General features: G+C 39.7%; 1 protein-coding gene across 1 annotated transcript in view; it reads right to left on the bottom strand.

The window, feature by feature from the left end:
- Window positions 1-12,900, bottom strand: part of LOC102995975 (NXPE family member 4) — a 25,732-nt gene extending 12,832 nt beyond the window's left edge. Inside the window, exons 1-3 of the mRNA XM_028501503.1 lie at window positions 12,776-12,900; window positions 12,227-12,291; window positions 8,314-8,394 (exon numbers count right to left, since the gene is read on the bottom strand). Coding sequence (XP_028357304.1) covers window positions 8,314-8,394; window positions 12,227-12,291; window positions 12,776-12,900 — 271 coding nt within the window. The remainder of the gene's footprint in view (window positions 1-8,313; window positions 8,395-12,226; window positions 12,292-12,775) is intronic.
- Between the last annotated feature and the right edge of the window lie 1,442 nt (window positions 12,901-14,342).

Genomic DNA, 14,342 nt, shown 5'->3' with positions numbered 1-14,342 from the left:
TGTATAACTGATTCACTTTGTTATAAAGCAGAAACTAACACACCATTGTAATGCAATTATACTCCAATAAAGATGTTTAAAAAAAAACTTTCTTGTTTTATTAAATGTATTCTAAGTAATTTCCTCCTCAGTTCTGTTTAGATGTATGTTACAAATTTGGACATGTAGTAAGTTTGTTGTCATCTATACTAAGCAATATTAACATCATACTTAATGGAGCAAGACCGAATGCATTCTCTCTAAGATCAGGAGCAAGTCAAGGATATCTGCTCTTACCACACTTACTTACATTACACTTGAGGTTTGAGAGCAAGGCTGAGAGAATCCTCTTGAAACAAGCAGTTCCTTCACAAGTGAAAGGCAGTGGCCTGCTGAAGCTGGGGACAGGGTAGGAGAGCTGTCCCATGACTCTGAAGCAATCCAAGCTTTCACCAGGCTTATTGCAGTGGCCTGCTAAAGACGAGAAAACAGGGGAGAACTAAGAGAAATCTCTCCAAAGCACTTTGGGCTGCATTCAGCTAGTGTACTGCAGCATTCTCCAAAGGTTAGAGACAAAGAAGCTGGACATAAAGGAATCTACTGAGGTGCAATAATCTAGAAGTGAGACTGGAGAACAAATAAGAATCTCCAGAAACCCAAAGAAGCTACCATTATGAATTGGAAAGCTGATGGTTAGCCTCTTTAGCCTAAAAGGATCTGTGGAGTCTTGTGTATGATCAGACTCAAGCTCTACTCTGATTCTGCCTTCAAAATATTTTTAAGTTTTTATTTTATATTGGAGCATAGTTGATTAACAATGTTGTGTTGTTTCAGGTGTAAGCAAAGTGATTCAGTTATACATATACTGATACATGTATCTATTCTTTTTCAAATTCTTTTCCCATTTAGGGTATTACAGAATATCAGTAGTGTTTCCTGTGCTATACAGTAGGTCCTTGTTGGTTATCTATTTTAAATATAGCTGTGTGTACATGTCAATCCCAAACTCCCAATCTATCCCTTCCCCCCACCCTTCCTCCCGGTAACCATAAGTTCATTCTCTAAATCTGTGAGTCTGTTTCTGTTTTGTAAATAAGTTCATTTGTATTATTTTTTTCGAGTCCACATATAAGTGATATCATATGATATTTGTCTTTCTCTGTCTGACTTACTTCACTTAGTATGATAATCTCCAGGTCCATCCATGTTGCTGCAAATCTGCCTTCAAAACTTTTAAAGCCAGTGATGAACTGAATCAAGCTAAAACTCTAACAAAGCCCAGACACAGCTCAATGAGAGATTAAATTGACTCAATCCTGCATTCCAGTACCTTGAAAGAAGGAGCATGCCCTTTGGGGGGGGTATTATTTCCTTCAGTATCTACTATTTGTTTATACAGAATGTCTGACACAGAGTCAAAAAATTACAAGTCACAAAAGGAAGACTCAAAGATAATCCTGTTGTTGGAATTATTAGACAGAGACTTTAATATAACTGTGGCAAACATATTAAAGGCTCTAGTGGAAACATTGAACAATGTAAATAGATGGGGGAATTTCAGCAGAGAGGTCAAAATTATAAAAAAGACCCAAACAGTTATTTTGATGGAACTTATAGATGAAAATGTTAAAAATGAAAAAAAAATAATGCAGAACTGAAAAATTCGTTCGAATTATGACATGCTGGACTCAGTAGAAGAAAGCAACAACAAACTTGGAGACAGGCCAATAGCAATTATACAAAATGAAGAACCAAAAGAAAAAAGGCAAAAACCCAGTAACAGAATATCTACGATATGTGGGGCAATATCATCTGGCCCAATATATAAGTAATTAGAGACCTAAAAGGAGAAGGGAGAGATAATGGAGCAGTAGATATATCTGAAGAGATAATGACTTAGCATTTTCCCAAACTGAGGAAAGATATCAGATATAAGAAGCTCAATGGACCCCTAGAGCAACAGACTTCCTCAACTAAGCATACCTTAGTCAAACTGTTGAGAAGCAAAGATGAGAAATCTTATAAGGAGCCCAAGAAAAAAGACACATGACATACAAGATGTATTAGTCAGGATTCTCCAGAGAAACATAACCTATAGGATGTATATCTATTATACACTGCTGAGTCTGTAGCAGAAATAGAAATAAAACTATATGACAACAAGAGTACAAAGGGTAGCAGGAAGTAAGTAGAATTATACTGTTGTATGGTTCCTACATTAATTGCAGAATAGTATATTATTTGAAAATAGACTATCATAAGTTAAAGATGCACGTTATAAACTCTAGAGCAGCGGGAGTGATTTTTTTCTACAGAGGACCAGGTGGCAAATATTTAAGGCTTCATAGGCCAAAGTGTCTCTGTCACAAGTACTCAACTCTGCTGTTGTAGTGCAATGTGAAAACGACCACAGACCATATGTAAGCCTATGAACGGCTGTGTTCCAATAAAATTTTATTTAGAAAAACAAGCTGTGGACCATTTTGGGACTATAGACCATAGGTTGCTAGAGTTGAGTACCACTGATGATAAAACAAAGAGGTTTAGCTAAAAATTCAATGAACTACACAGAAATTTGCACATAAATTTTCATAGCAGCATTATTCATAATGGCTTCCAAATTGGAGACAACCTACATGTCTTTTAACTGGTGAATATGGTGCAGACAAAATTAGGTATAGGTATACACTGAAATAGAATTCAGCAATAAAAAGGAATGAACTGCTAATACATGCCAGGATTTGGATGAACCTCAAAACTATTATGCTCAGCGAAAGACTTGGATACAAGAGACCACATATTTCATGATTCCATTTGCAATACGAAATTTGAAATGTCCAGAAAAGACAAGGTTGTAGAGACAAAAACGAGATCCGTGGTTGCTTGGGGTTGGGATGAAGATGAGACAAGAATAGGGATTAAGAGTAAATCGGCATGAAGGATCATCTTGGGGTGATGAACATGTTCCAACACTGATTTATGGTGATGGTTGCACACAGTCATGAAGCACAAAATAGGATGAAATGGAGGAGGTCTGGAGGCAGGGAAGCAGCTAGGAGGAAACAATTATAGGATCCCAAGGGAGGGATAAATCCAGGTGCACAAAACACCTGGAATATTCTTTTGCCTCTGGGCTAATGTTTACCAACCACTGTCCTTGTTCTAACACAGTCCTGAGGGTTACGACCCTCCTCTCAGTTACAGCAGTTGAGGCGGGGTGGTGGGTGGGTGTGTGCATTTGGAAAGAAGGTTCAACTGTACACTTGAAATGAGTGAATTATATGATATGTAATATTTTTACGCCTCAATAAAGTAATATTTATAAAAGTCAACTAAGACTTCTGTGACTACAGAAAATGTAATAAGCTGCAAAAAATTCACTCTTACCCTCACAATGGGAAAAAGCCAGATATTCTACAAAAGTAACTTTCTTGAGTACCTCAGAGAACTCAAGTAGCAAGAAAACAAATGACCCAAATTCCAAGGAGGGACAATCTCCTTCAAGAAGAGATGAGATACACAAACCCTTTCATCTTTGGCAGAGCGTGGGAAAAAGAGAGCAACAGAAAAAGAAAAGAAGAAACCAGCAAAAATGTAAATGAATTGTTAAAGGCCAAGTGTGGGTTTATGTGCTGGTGGGGCGTTCCAGAAAAGAGTAGAACAGTCACCCATAAGCTCTTCCTCATGGCTCTTCACTGGTGCTCAGGAGGAAGACTGGGGGCAGGAGATTGAGAGAGTACCCCCTACTTGGTGCAGGCATGGAGGAAGGGATTGGCAGCTGCTAAAGGATGGGTATGAAGCCCTGCAGACTTTCCAAGGCTCTTCAGCAAAAGCCTTCAATCACTTGAGGAGAAGCTGCAAACCAGTCTCAGGGCCCAGGCAAAACTCCATTGCTAAGGAAGGAAGATTAGAAATTCAACAGGTCCTGCCTTGAGAGTAGGACATGTAACTTTCTCATTCCCAGGACACAAGCAAAGATCCAATCCTGCAAAGACAGGAGGTAGGAGAATAAGACCCCTACTTCTAGGAAAGGGACAGGAAGCTATCATGGACCCAGGATTTATACTGACAGTAGGTAGAGGTCTACTACCACCATGAACAGGGCAGGAAACTCCCACCGAGACCAACCTTGGACACAAGGCAGAGTGTGGTTGCTATGGGAGGGAGGAGCGGGAACTCTGAAAAAAGCTTTCTCAAAGATCCAGGCACAGAGGACCTGCCTAAGACAGGCTGGACCAGGAAAACACTCTCTCCTGCCCCCACCCCAGGCCTAGTACCCAGGAACAACGGCACAGCAGCAGTCTGCAATCTGTGGAGGGAGAGCACCGTGACATTGGCCTCAGAGTTGGCTGAGAGTGGAGGGGGAAGCAGGAACACTGAGGAAAGACCCTCCTGCATCTCAACCCCCAGCGTAAGCACAGGGCAACAAAGAATTTGAAGCCTGTGGTGGACTGAAGGTTAATTACAACAACAATAAGGAAAAGTTATTAGGGTGTTGTTAGGATAGCAACAACCTCCATCTTTCTGTAGGTTGGAATGGAACTGGAACTGGGTTGGACCTCAGAAGGTTTGTTATACCACTGAAAAAGCTATTGACTCTTCCCAACACCTACACCAATATTTCAAATTGTCCTTTTGTTTACTTCCTAGAGTGTTTCACACTCTGGGGCAATGCACCCTGGTAAGATTGAAGATGGGTGCGGTATAGTCAGTGGGAGAAAGGTCATGGTGAAAGGGGACTTTGAGACCTCACTTGAGTTAGCAGGCAGACCCATTTTATGAAAGAATATTTATAGCAGTTGAGGATCTGGAGTGGGAAATGATCCCCTTAAAGCATTCCGTTTCTTTCTACACCTTGGAAAGGCTTCAAGGTACCAGGGCTACTTGTACGCAAGCTTGAAGCTATCTTCATGATTTACAGTATTTGTAGGGTTAAAAAGTATAGTCTTGAGAGTCAGCCTCCACCCCTTACAGGCTGTGGAACCTTGGGCAGGGACATTAAGCTTTATAGTGTCTCACTTTTCTCTACTATAAAATCAGGATTGTGATGGAATCTATCTTATAGGGCTGATGTGAGGATTAAATGAGATGGCCCACAGAAAATGCTTAACACAATGAGCGCTGCTCAATGTATGTTAGCGATTATTATTATAATTCTCATCAGGGGGTAATAAAGTACTGGAAGTTAGAGTGAAAAGGAGGAGGTGGAAGCAAATGATATTGTAGAGAATGAACTGACTTGCTGCCTGATTGAATATGAAGGATGAGAGAGAGGGCAGGGTCAAGAATGTCTCTCCATCTTGAGATTCCCAAGGTTGGCAGTATGGTGGTGCTGATCGTACACTGCAAAGCATGTACCTGGTCTGTAAAAGACGGCTCATTCAGCTCCAGCCTGGTTTATTTAGGATTGCAAGCCCAGTGGTGCCAGTTCATCAATTTTTCAATCGAAGCCAGAAATCCAGATGATTATGTGAAAGCTCCTGAATGTTTATATTCTTAAAAGTCTGGAGCAAATAAACCATGACTGTTAGGTGCAAGTTTTCAACCTCTGTGTAGGATCTTAGAGGTTCCTCTGCTGCAGAACTCATCATTACATGTCCCATGAGTGCCTGGAATATTTTTAGGTTCTCATTAAATACTGGTTGAATGAATGGATTTTTGATAAAAGGATTTTCTCGAAAGCACATATACCGATACTTGCTGGTTTTATAAGTTTTGAATTTTATAAAAGAGTTGAGAGAGAGGGATGCTAAAACATAACATTGTTGTTCAAGATTTAAGTTGGAGATTAGAGATGCAGAAGGAACCTTAAGCAAATATCATAAGCTTACTATGTAGGGCTGACTCCAGGGTTGTTCAAGGAAAGGGTAGCCTTTTCGATCAGCATATGCTACTTTTATTTTCTCCTGTAAGCTCAGCAATCTTATTATACAGACAATAAACCATCTAATTTTCCTCTTGATTCCTCTTTTGCTGTCACATTTTTTTTCCTCACCAAGAAAGTAGCTTTAAAGCTATTTTACCCTTTGCTGCTCTTATTCCATATTGCTTTCTCTTTTCCTGCTAGTATGGCCCTTATCCTGGTTTCCTTTCCACCTGCCTCTAGAAAGCTTAGGATTCTGCTTTACCTAAACAAGGATGGTATCGACATTTGTGAACTAGACAGGAACTCCCCATGAAGTCTTGAAAGGTGAGTCCTAGTTAGCCAGGAGACAAAGGCATACCTGGAAGGAGGGCATACCAGGCAGAGGGGAAATCATGGGCAAAGCATAAAATGGGAAAATCAAGTTATGTATGGGAATGGTGGTGGTACAAGGTGGCTGAGGTGTATGTGAAGAGGCAGGAGATGAAGCTGGAAAGAAGGGACCACCCCCCCCATTGGCTTTCAGGGTACAATCACTCTCCTTAGTATGGCGTTCAAGACTCTTCATCCCTGAGAATTTCCAGACTGAAATGCTTCCCTCCTACACAGATGAAGACACACCCAAAGCCCCTCATGAGCTTTGAATGAAATAGATCTAGGTTTATATATGTGCTTTGCAACATACAAGCTGCTTGATCTTAGGAAAGTTGTTTAAACTCTCTGGATCCCAATTTCCTCATCTCTAAAAGGGGAATTAAATATGTTTACCTCAAAGAGATATTGTGAGGACTTAATTACATGAAAAGTATTTATAACATACTTAATACAGCACTTGGCATCTAAAAAGTCCTCAGTAAATGGTAACTAGTAGTAGTGATAGGGTTGTGTCCTAAAATGCTGAATTACTTTCAGTTCTCTGAATGTACTACACTCATCCTCATCTGCATATTTTTGCAGATGCTGTGATCTCCACCTGGAGTTTTCCTAAAGCCTTCTCTGACTCTCCTCTCTACCTCTGATTGCTTTTGAGAGCTCTCTGTTTCTAGCACAGAGGTTTCTTAATCCAATGGTCCCCTTGGGAGATCCGTAGATGGAAATCAGAGAAGTCTGTGAATTTAGATGGGAAAAAGGTTGCATCTTTATTTTCACTAACATCTCACTGAGAGTCCACATTTTAAAAATTTTGTATGTAGATAATAAAGTTCAATAGTATTAGTAATATCTAATATTTAAGCCATTAAAAATCACAAATATTTCATATCATGTCACAGTTGTTGCAGATTTCGCAAAATAGCATTTACTCTCACCACTACTTTGAAATTGTTGTAAACCGTTGTTATTTAATGTGGTAAATTGGAAAGGCGTATATTTCTATATCATATTTTAAAATACTTTGAAAACTATAATTCAGTATAATTAATTTCCTTTTAAATCCTACATATTTTAATTAATGCACTTAATATTGTTTTGAGAAAAGTTTCATAGATTGTGAAAGTGTTCTATGGCACACACACACAAAAAAATTAAGAACCCCTGTCCTTATACTTACTCTAGTGTATTTTCCACTAATTTAGATAAATATGCTATTTTCAGTTAAAAATTAGCCTACAGTTGCAAATTTGCATTCTGAGCAAAACTTCTTCGTCTCATTTAATGCCATAATCTTCCTCAATCAAAAGGGAATATAACAGACAGTTACTTACTTTTAGTTGTAGACAATGTCCAATCAGCTCATTGAACATGTGCTTTCTTTAAATTAAGGTTTTTCTCTTCAGGACTTCCCTGGTGGTACAGTGGTTAAGAATCCGCCTGCCAATGCAGGGGACACGGGTTCGAGCCCTTGTCCGGCAAGATACCACATGCTGCGGAGCAACTAAGCTTGTGCGCCACAACTACTGAAGCCCGTGTGCCCTAGAGCCCGTGCTCCACAACAAGAGAAGCCACCCCAATGAGAAGCCCGGGCACTGCAACGAAGAGTAGCCCCCGCTCGGTACAACTAGAGAAAGCCTGAGCGCAGCAAGGAAGACCCAACGCAGCCAGCAATAAATAAAAATTTTAAAAAAAAAAGGTTTTCTTCTTTGGTCCAAGGATCTTTGTCTCCCTGAACTGTTTTTTTTCCCTTGGAAATAAATTCTGGAGGACTTCCAACTTCAGCCTAGGATGGAGTTGGCCGTCAGGAATATCATCACTCCCACAGTCACAGGAAAAATCCAGATAATCTACAAAGGGTAACTTTTGTTTAACTACCAGAAACTGGGGTCACAGGCCAACCATCTAACTTAAAAATCTGACAAAAGCAAAGTACTTCCAAGAAGAGAAGGGACACAAACACTGACTCACTTTTGCGGGGGGAGATGGGTAAGAAGAATTTAGTTAATTAAAAAAATAATAATTTGCTAAAAGCTGAGTATGGGCTAGTGTAAGGATAGAGAGCTTCTAGGAGTGAAGACATGAAGAGACTTTGCACCTACCTGCCACCTCGTCTCCTTGGGCCTCCACCAAGCACTCATGAGGAAGACTTGGATCAGGGCAGGATGCTGGATGAAGTCTCCCTCAGTGGCACAGGCCTGGAAGAGAAGGCAACTCCTTGATGGGAAAGGCACCAAGTCTCCCCTGCATCCTTCTTCCCTAAGAACAAAAGCTTGTGCCACTGCGGGAGGGACAGTGAACACTTCCCAGAGCACACGTGAAGACTGACTCCGGCTGGGGAAGTGGAGAAGAAAGAAAACTGTAGACTCCTGTGGGAGGGGAGGAAACTCCTGGACCCAGGCCATTAGAGATTTCCTAATGCTTTGGGGAGGGGGACAGGACCACTGAGAAAGCCACCCCCCAACTCCTGCCCAATCCAGGGGCATAGGGCCTGCCTAAGATGGAGGCTGAGCCAGAGTAACAGAGAGTGCCATTGCTTCTCCCCACCAGGCTGGGCAGTGCCAAGTGGGAGACAACTGCAGTCAACGACAGGAGAAGGGGCAAGGCATGGAGAGAGACTTGGAGACATAGACAGGGAAGGGTGAAGCTAAGGGTGAAAGAGGAACACTGAGAAAAACCCTCTGTCTAAACAATACCCACCCTAAGCACAAAATAACTCCAGAGAAATTTGAAGCTGATGTTGAACCCAAGGTCAACATAGCAACAAAAAGCCCAAACCCAGCTCAACGACTGACTAGACTGAGTGAACCACCCCCATCCCCAACGCTGGCCTTCAACACATTCTGATGGCCTAGAAGAGGTGTATCATTTCTATGCACAAATACTGTTTGTTTCAGTCTATACTCTTCTAAACTTTGTTTATGACAATGAATAAAATATGAGATGAACACAGGAAGAGCAAGAAAAAATAATCCATGGTAAAGAGCGAAGCAATCAATAATATCAGACTAATATACAATAGTATAACCCAGATACTGGAATTCAGACAGGGGAAGTTACAGAGATGAAGTATGTCTTTGATGGCTATAATGGTTAATTTTATGTGTTAATTTAACTGGGCTAAAGGATGCCCAGATAGCTGGTAGAACATTATTTCTGGGTGTATCTGTGAGGGTCTTTCCAGAAGAGATTACTGACTCAAGGTAGATGGAGTGAAGAAGATTGCCCCCATCCCTAACCAATGTGAGTGGGTATCATCTAATCCACTGACAATTGGAAGAGAACAAGAAAATGGAGGGAGGGTGAATTTGGTCTCTGCTTAAGCCAGGACACCTATATTTTCCTACCCCTAGATATCAGTGCTTCTGGTTTCCTGGCCTTTGGACTTGGACCAGGACTTACATATATATGTCTCCCAAAACTCAATAATAAGATAATAAACAACCCAAATAAAAACGGACAAATGTTAAACATTTCACCAAAGAAGATATACAGATGACAAATGAACATATAAAAAGATGCTCAACATCTTCAGACATTAGGAAATGAAAGTTAAAATTATAATGAGATAATACTATACATCGATTAGAATGCCCAAAAAAAAAACAAACCCTGACAGTACCAAGTGCTAACAAGAATGTGGAACAACTGAAACTTTCATACATTGCTGGTGGAGTATGCAAAAATGGTGAAGACACTGTGAAAAACAGTTTGGAAATTTTTTATAATGTTAAAATAAACTTATCATATTACCCAGCATGATCACCACCCAAGAGAAATGAAAACTGACGTTCACACAAAGACCTGTATGTGAATGTATATAGAAGGTTTATTCACAACTGCCAAAAAACTGGAAATAATTCAAATGTCCTTCAATTGTGTAAACAAGCTGGGATACATCCATATAATGGAATACTACTCAGCAGTAGAAAGGAAAAAATTTCTGAGTGATACAACAGTGTATGAATCTAAAATGTATTGGGTGGACCAAAATATTCATTCTGTTTTTTCTGTAAGATGCCTCTAGTAGCACTTAGTTGTCTTTAACTCCATTCGAAACAATTTTGTTAGATTGTATATGACAACTGTTATATCAGCGTGTATTTATAAAAAGACATCAAAATTGGTGAATTTTGGGGTAGCCATTTTAATATTGAAGATGGAAGAAAAAAAGCAACATTTTTGGCATATTATGTTTTATTATTTCAAGAAAGGTAAAAATGCAACCAAAATGCAAAAAAAGATTTGTGCAGTGTGTGGAGAAGGTGCTGTGACTGATCGAACGTGTCAAAAGTCGTTTGTGAAGTTTCCTCCTGGAGATTTCTTGCTGGACGATGCTCCATGGTTGGGTAGACCAGTGAAGTTGATAGCGATCAAATTGAAACAATAATTGAGAACAATCAACGTTATACCACGCAGGAGATAGCTGACATACTCAAAATATCCAGATCAAGTGTTGAAAATCATTTGAACCAGCTTGGTTGTATTCATCACTTTGATGTTTGGATTCCATGTAAGTTAAGTGAAAAAAACCTTCCTGACCATACTTCTGCATGCAATTCTCTACGGAAACATAATGAAAGGGTTCCATTTTTAAAACAAATTGTGACGGGTGATGAAAAGTGGATACTGTACAACAGTGTGGAACGGAAGAGATCATGGGGCAAGTGAAATGAACTACCACCAACCACACCAAAGGCTGGTCTTCATCCAAAGAAGGTGATGTTGTATATACGGTGGGATTGGAAGGGAGTCCTCTATTATGAGCTCCTTCCAGAAAACCAAACGATTAATTCCAACAAGAACTGCTCCCAATTAGACCAACTGAAAGAAGCACTCGCCGAAAAGCATCCAGAATTAGTCAACAGAAAATGCATAATCTTCCATCAGGATAACGCAAGACTGCATGTTTCCTTGATGACCAGGCAAAAACTATTACAGCTTGGCTGGGAAGTTTTGGTTCATCTGCTGTATTCACCAGACATAGCAGCACCTTCAGATTTCCATTTATTTCAATCTTTACAAAATTCTCTTAATGGAAAAAATTTCAGTTCCCCAGAAGACTGTAAAAGTCACCACCTGGAACAGTTCTTTGCTCAAAAAGATAAAAAGTTTTGGGAAGATGGAATTATGAAGTTGCCTAAAAATGGCAGAAGGTAGTGGAACAAAAGGGTGAATACGCTGTTCAATAAAGTTCTTGGTGAAAATGAGACACGTGTCTTTTATTTCTACTTAAAAAACCAAAGGCACTTTTTGGCCCACCCAATATTACGCTAAGAAAAAGAACCTAGACTAAAAAGGCTTATAGGACATTCTGGAAAAGGCAAAACCTTAGGAACAGGAAACAGATTAAGAGTTGCTGGAGTTGGGGGTTGGGACAAGGATTGGCCACAAAGGGACATGAGATGGTGTTCTGGGTGATGGAATTGTTCCGTATCTTGATTGTGGTAATGGTCATATTACTGTCAAAACTCACCAAAACTCACCAAACTGCACACTAAATACGGTGAATTTTGTTGTATATGAATTGTACTCAATAAATTGAATTTAAAAAATCTGGACAGAGTGTCATTTTCCACATTTGCTCCTGTCAGACTGTTCTGCACACCATGAAGAAAGGGGCTCCTTGAAGGTACAGAGTCCTTAAAGGGACATGCATATAATTTTGTATACACTTAAATACATGACATCATATATTATCTTATCTTATTTATTATATTTCATTTTCCAATGAAAACATAGTTTCATTATAGATATATAACAGCTTTGCCGTACCATTCCCACTTTCTTTATGATAATGCTATTATCTTGGTAAAACATAGAATATCTGTTTAAGATTAGTTCAAAAATGTTTTCTCATCCATTATATGATAACTAATTTGAAATGCTGATTTTTTTTCCTCCAACAATCTCTCCAATTAGAATGTTGTAAGCTCATCACATCTTGATGATCTGTTAACAAAAAATGTATGACCTGAACTTGCTCAAAGTTTAAAAATTTTATGGGCATAGTACATGATTTTGGTCCCTTTGGTAGTCGTACTTTACGGGGAGTTATATTAGTACTTAATATATCAATTCTAAAAATAAAAGGGTTGTAAAGTCTGAAGATCTCAAAGTATGCAAAGAGACATGTACCTTTTAAAATATTTCAACAGCTTCTCTGAAGCCCACATAGTTAACATTGAGAATAAGTAGGACAGGACATGGACAGCCAGAACCCATTGCTATGAGTCAGTGTAGGTGGGAAATTGTTTGGCGCCTTAGAAAGAATTTATAATTTGGAGTCAGAAAGGCTGAGTGTGTAGGTGGCAAAGTCAAGGTCAGGATCTAGGGATTCAGAGGAGGGCTGACCATCAAAGTTAGAAGCTCCTCCTTGGAACTATCCCCTCCTACACCGCCTCACTCTAACTAAAGCTACCATGTTTGCACGTGGACAATGCACTAGGACCTTTACTTGCACTGAAACATTAATCTTCATGACAAACCTGTGTGCAGTTATTCTTCTTCTCATTTTATAGGAAAAGAGACTGAGCTAGTGGCAAAGTTAGGAATTGAACTTACACCTTTCTGATTCCAGTGTCCCCACTCTGTTGTACACTATCCTGCATCTTAGGAGGAACTGCCCAGCATTCAGTCTTTTTGGCCCTACTGCACATTTTCCAGATTTCTGAAGACTCTTTCCACATCTTTGAACAATTATACCACTCTTTCCACTGATCCTATCTCCTTTCTTTATGATTTGTGGCATGTTCTAGACATCACAGAGGACCAGCACACCCCCCCACCGCCTCCCCGCACCAAGGCCCTGCCTGACAGGTTCCTACTCTTTGCTTTTTTCTAAGGTACACACATTTTCTCTCCTGTAGCAGGTTCATTCCTTTTTACAAGATCATCTTTCTGATACGCATCACCATTTTCAGTTTTATAACATTTCTTGCTGGCCTCGAGCCAATGTCAGGGTCTTCTTTATAGTGAAAGCCCCAGAGCACCATAATTATCCTTAATCAGGGGATGGGGAAAATTTTCCCCTAAAAATAACTCAATTAGATTATTATTATCAAGGTTTAAAAGGTTGTATACCCAGATCAGTTCTGATTTGTTTTAAAATGTTTTCTATGGACTCTCGAACAAAAGATAGGGTTTTGTTTTTTTTTTTCCGAAATGGTAACAGTATAACTGAAATCCAATGGAATGCTAATTAAGAGACCGGTTCTCTAGGAAGTCCATTGTTGAAACAGCTATATGGCCTTCAGTAAATCAGATAATTGCTTTGAACTTTGGCTTCTTCATCTGAAAAATCAGGCAGAGTTTTGCCAAATAGTTTCTAAATAGGTCTTAAAGACCCAAGTCTCACTCTAGATTGTGCAAATATGCATGGGATAAACTTTTACTAGCTAGAATGCCAGCTCATCTTGGAATGCTCTCTTAATGTATTGGTGTTTTCTTTGTATTTACAGCCTTTGTTTGAACTGATTTCTTGTTCAGTCATGATGATGGACAAAATGACCAAAGGAAAAACAAACCCCAGCCCTCTTTTATAATATACACACCTCTATATAAGACACACATAAAACACGCGCCTACACGCATCCACACACATATCACACACACCCTGACAGTTTTTTTTTTTTTTCTGGTAATGTAAGTGTCTGACTTTAGTTTTGATTGTTGAGGTATCCTCTTCCACAACGGCATCTTGAATAAACACATTGCCAGCACAAGGCTAGATAAAGAACCAGGCCATTTCCCCCAACTGAGGCACCTTTGTTTTAGAGATCTTTGGTTGATTCTGATAACTGACTGTTTGGGCCATTTGTGCTTTTTTGTCTTCCCATGCTTTAAATTCCTGCTTTTCAGTTTGAAATTTACCAACAGAGGGTGAGCCTGCAAAGCACTAGGCCCCCACCCTTGACCTCAGTAAAAGCAGAACCCCAGCACCACTCCCTCTGTCTATGACCTCGTGGCCCAGGTGTGCTATGTAATTTCCAGGTCCTGTAAGTAATAAACCTTTATTTTTTGAAAGTTTCCTGATGGTTATTGCTGAAGGGTGTCTTGCATTCACAATAAGAACCACATGGCTGGTCTACAACACTGGTTATTGATGGGCTGAGATGGGCACAGAACACAC

The sequence above is a fragment of the Physeter macrocephalus genome, chromosome 16 (genome assembly GCF_002837175.3).
Source record: "Physeter macrocephalus isolate SW-GA chromosome 16, ASM283717v5, whole genome shotgun sequence".
NCBI classification, from domain to species: Eukaryota; Metazoa; Chordata; class Mammalia; order Artiodactyla; family Physeteridae; genus Physeter; species Physeter macrocephalus.
The sequence above is the reverse complement of the archived record's forward strand: the minus strand, read 5'-3'. Positions and strand labels throughout refer to the sequence as shown.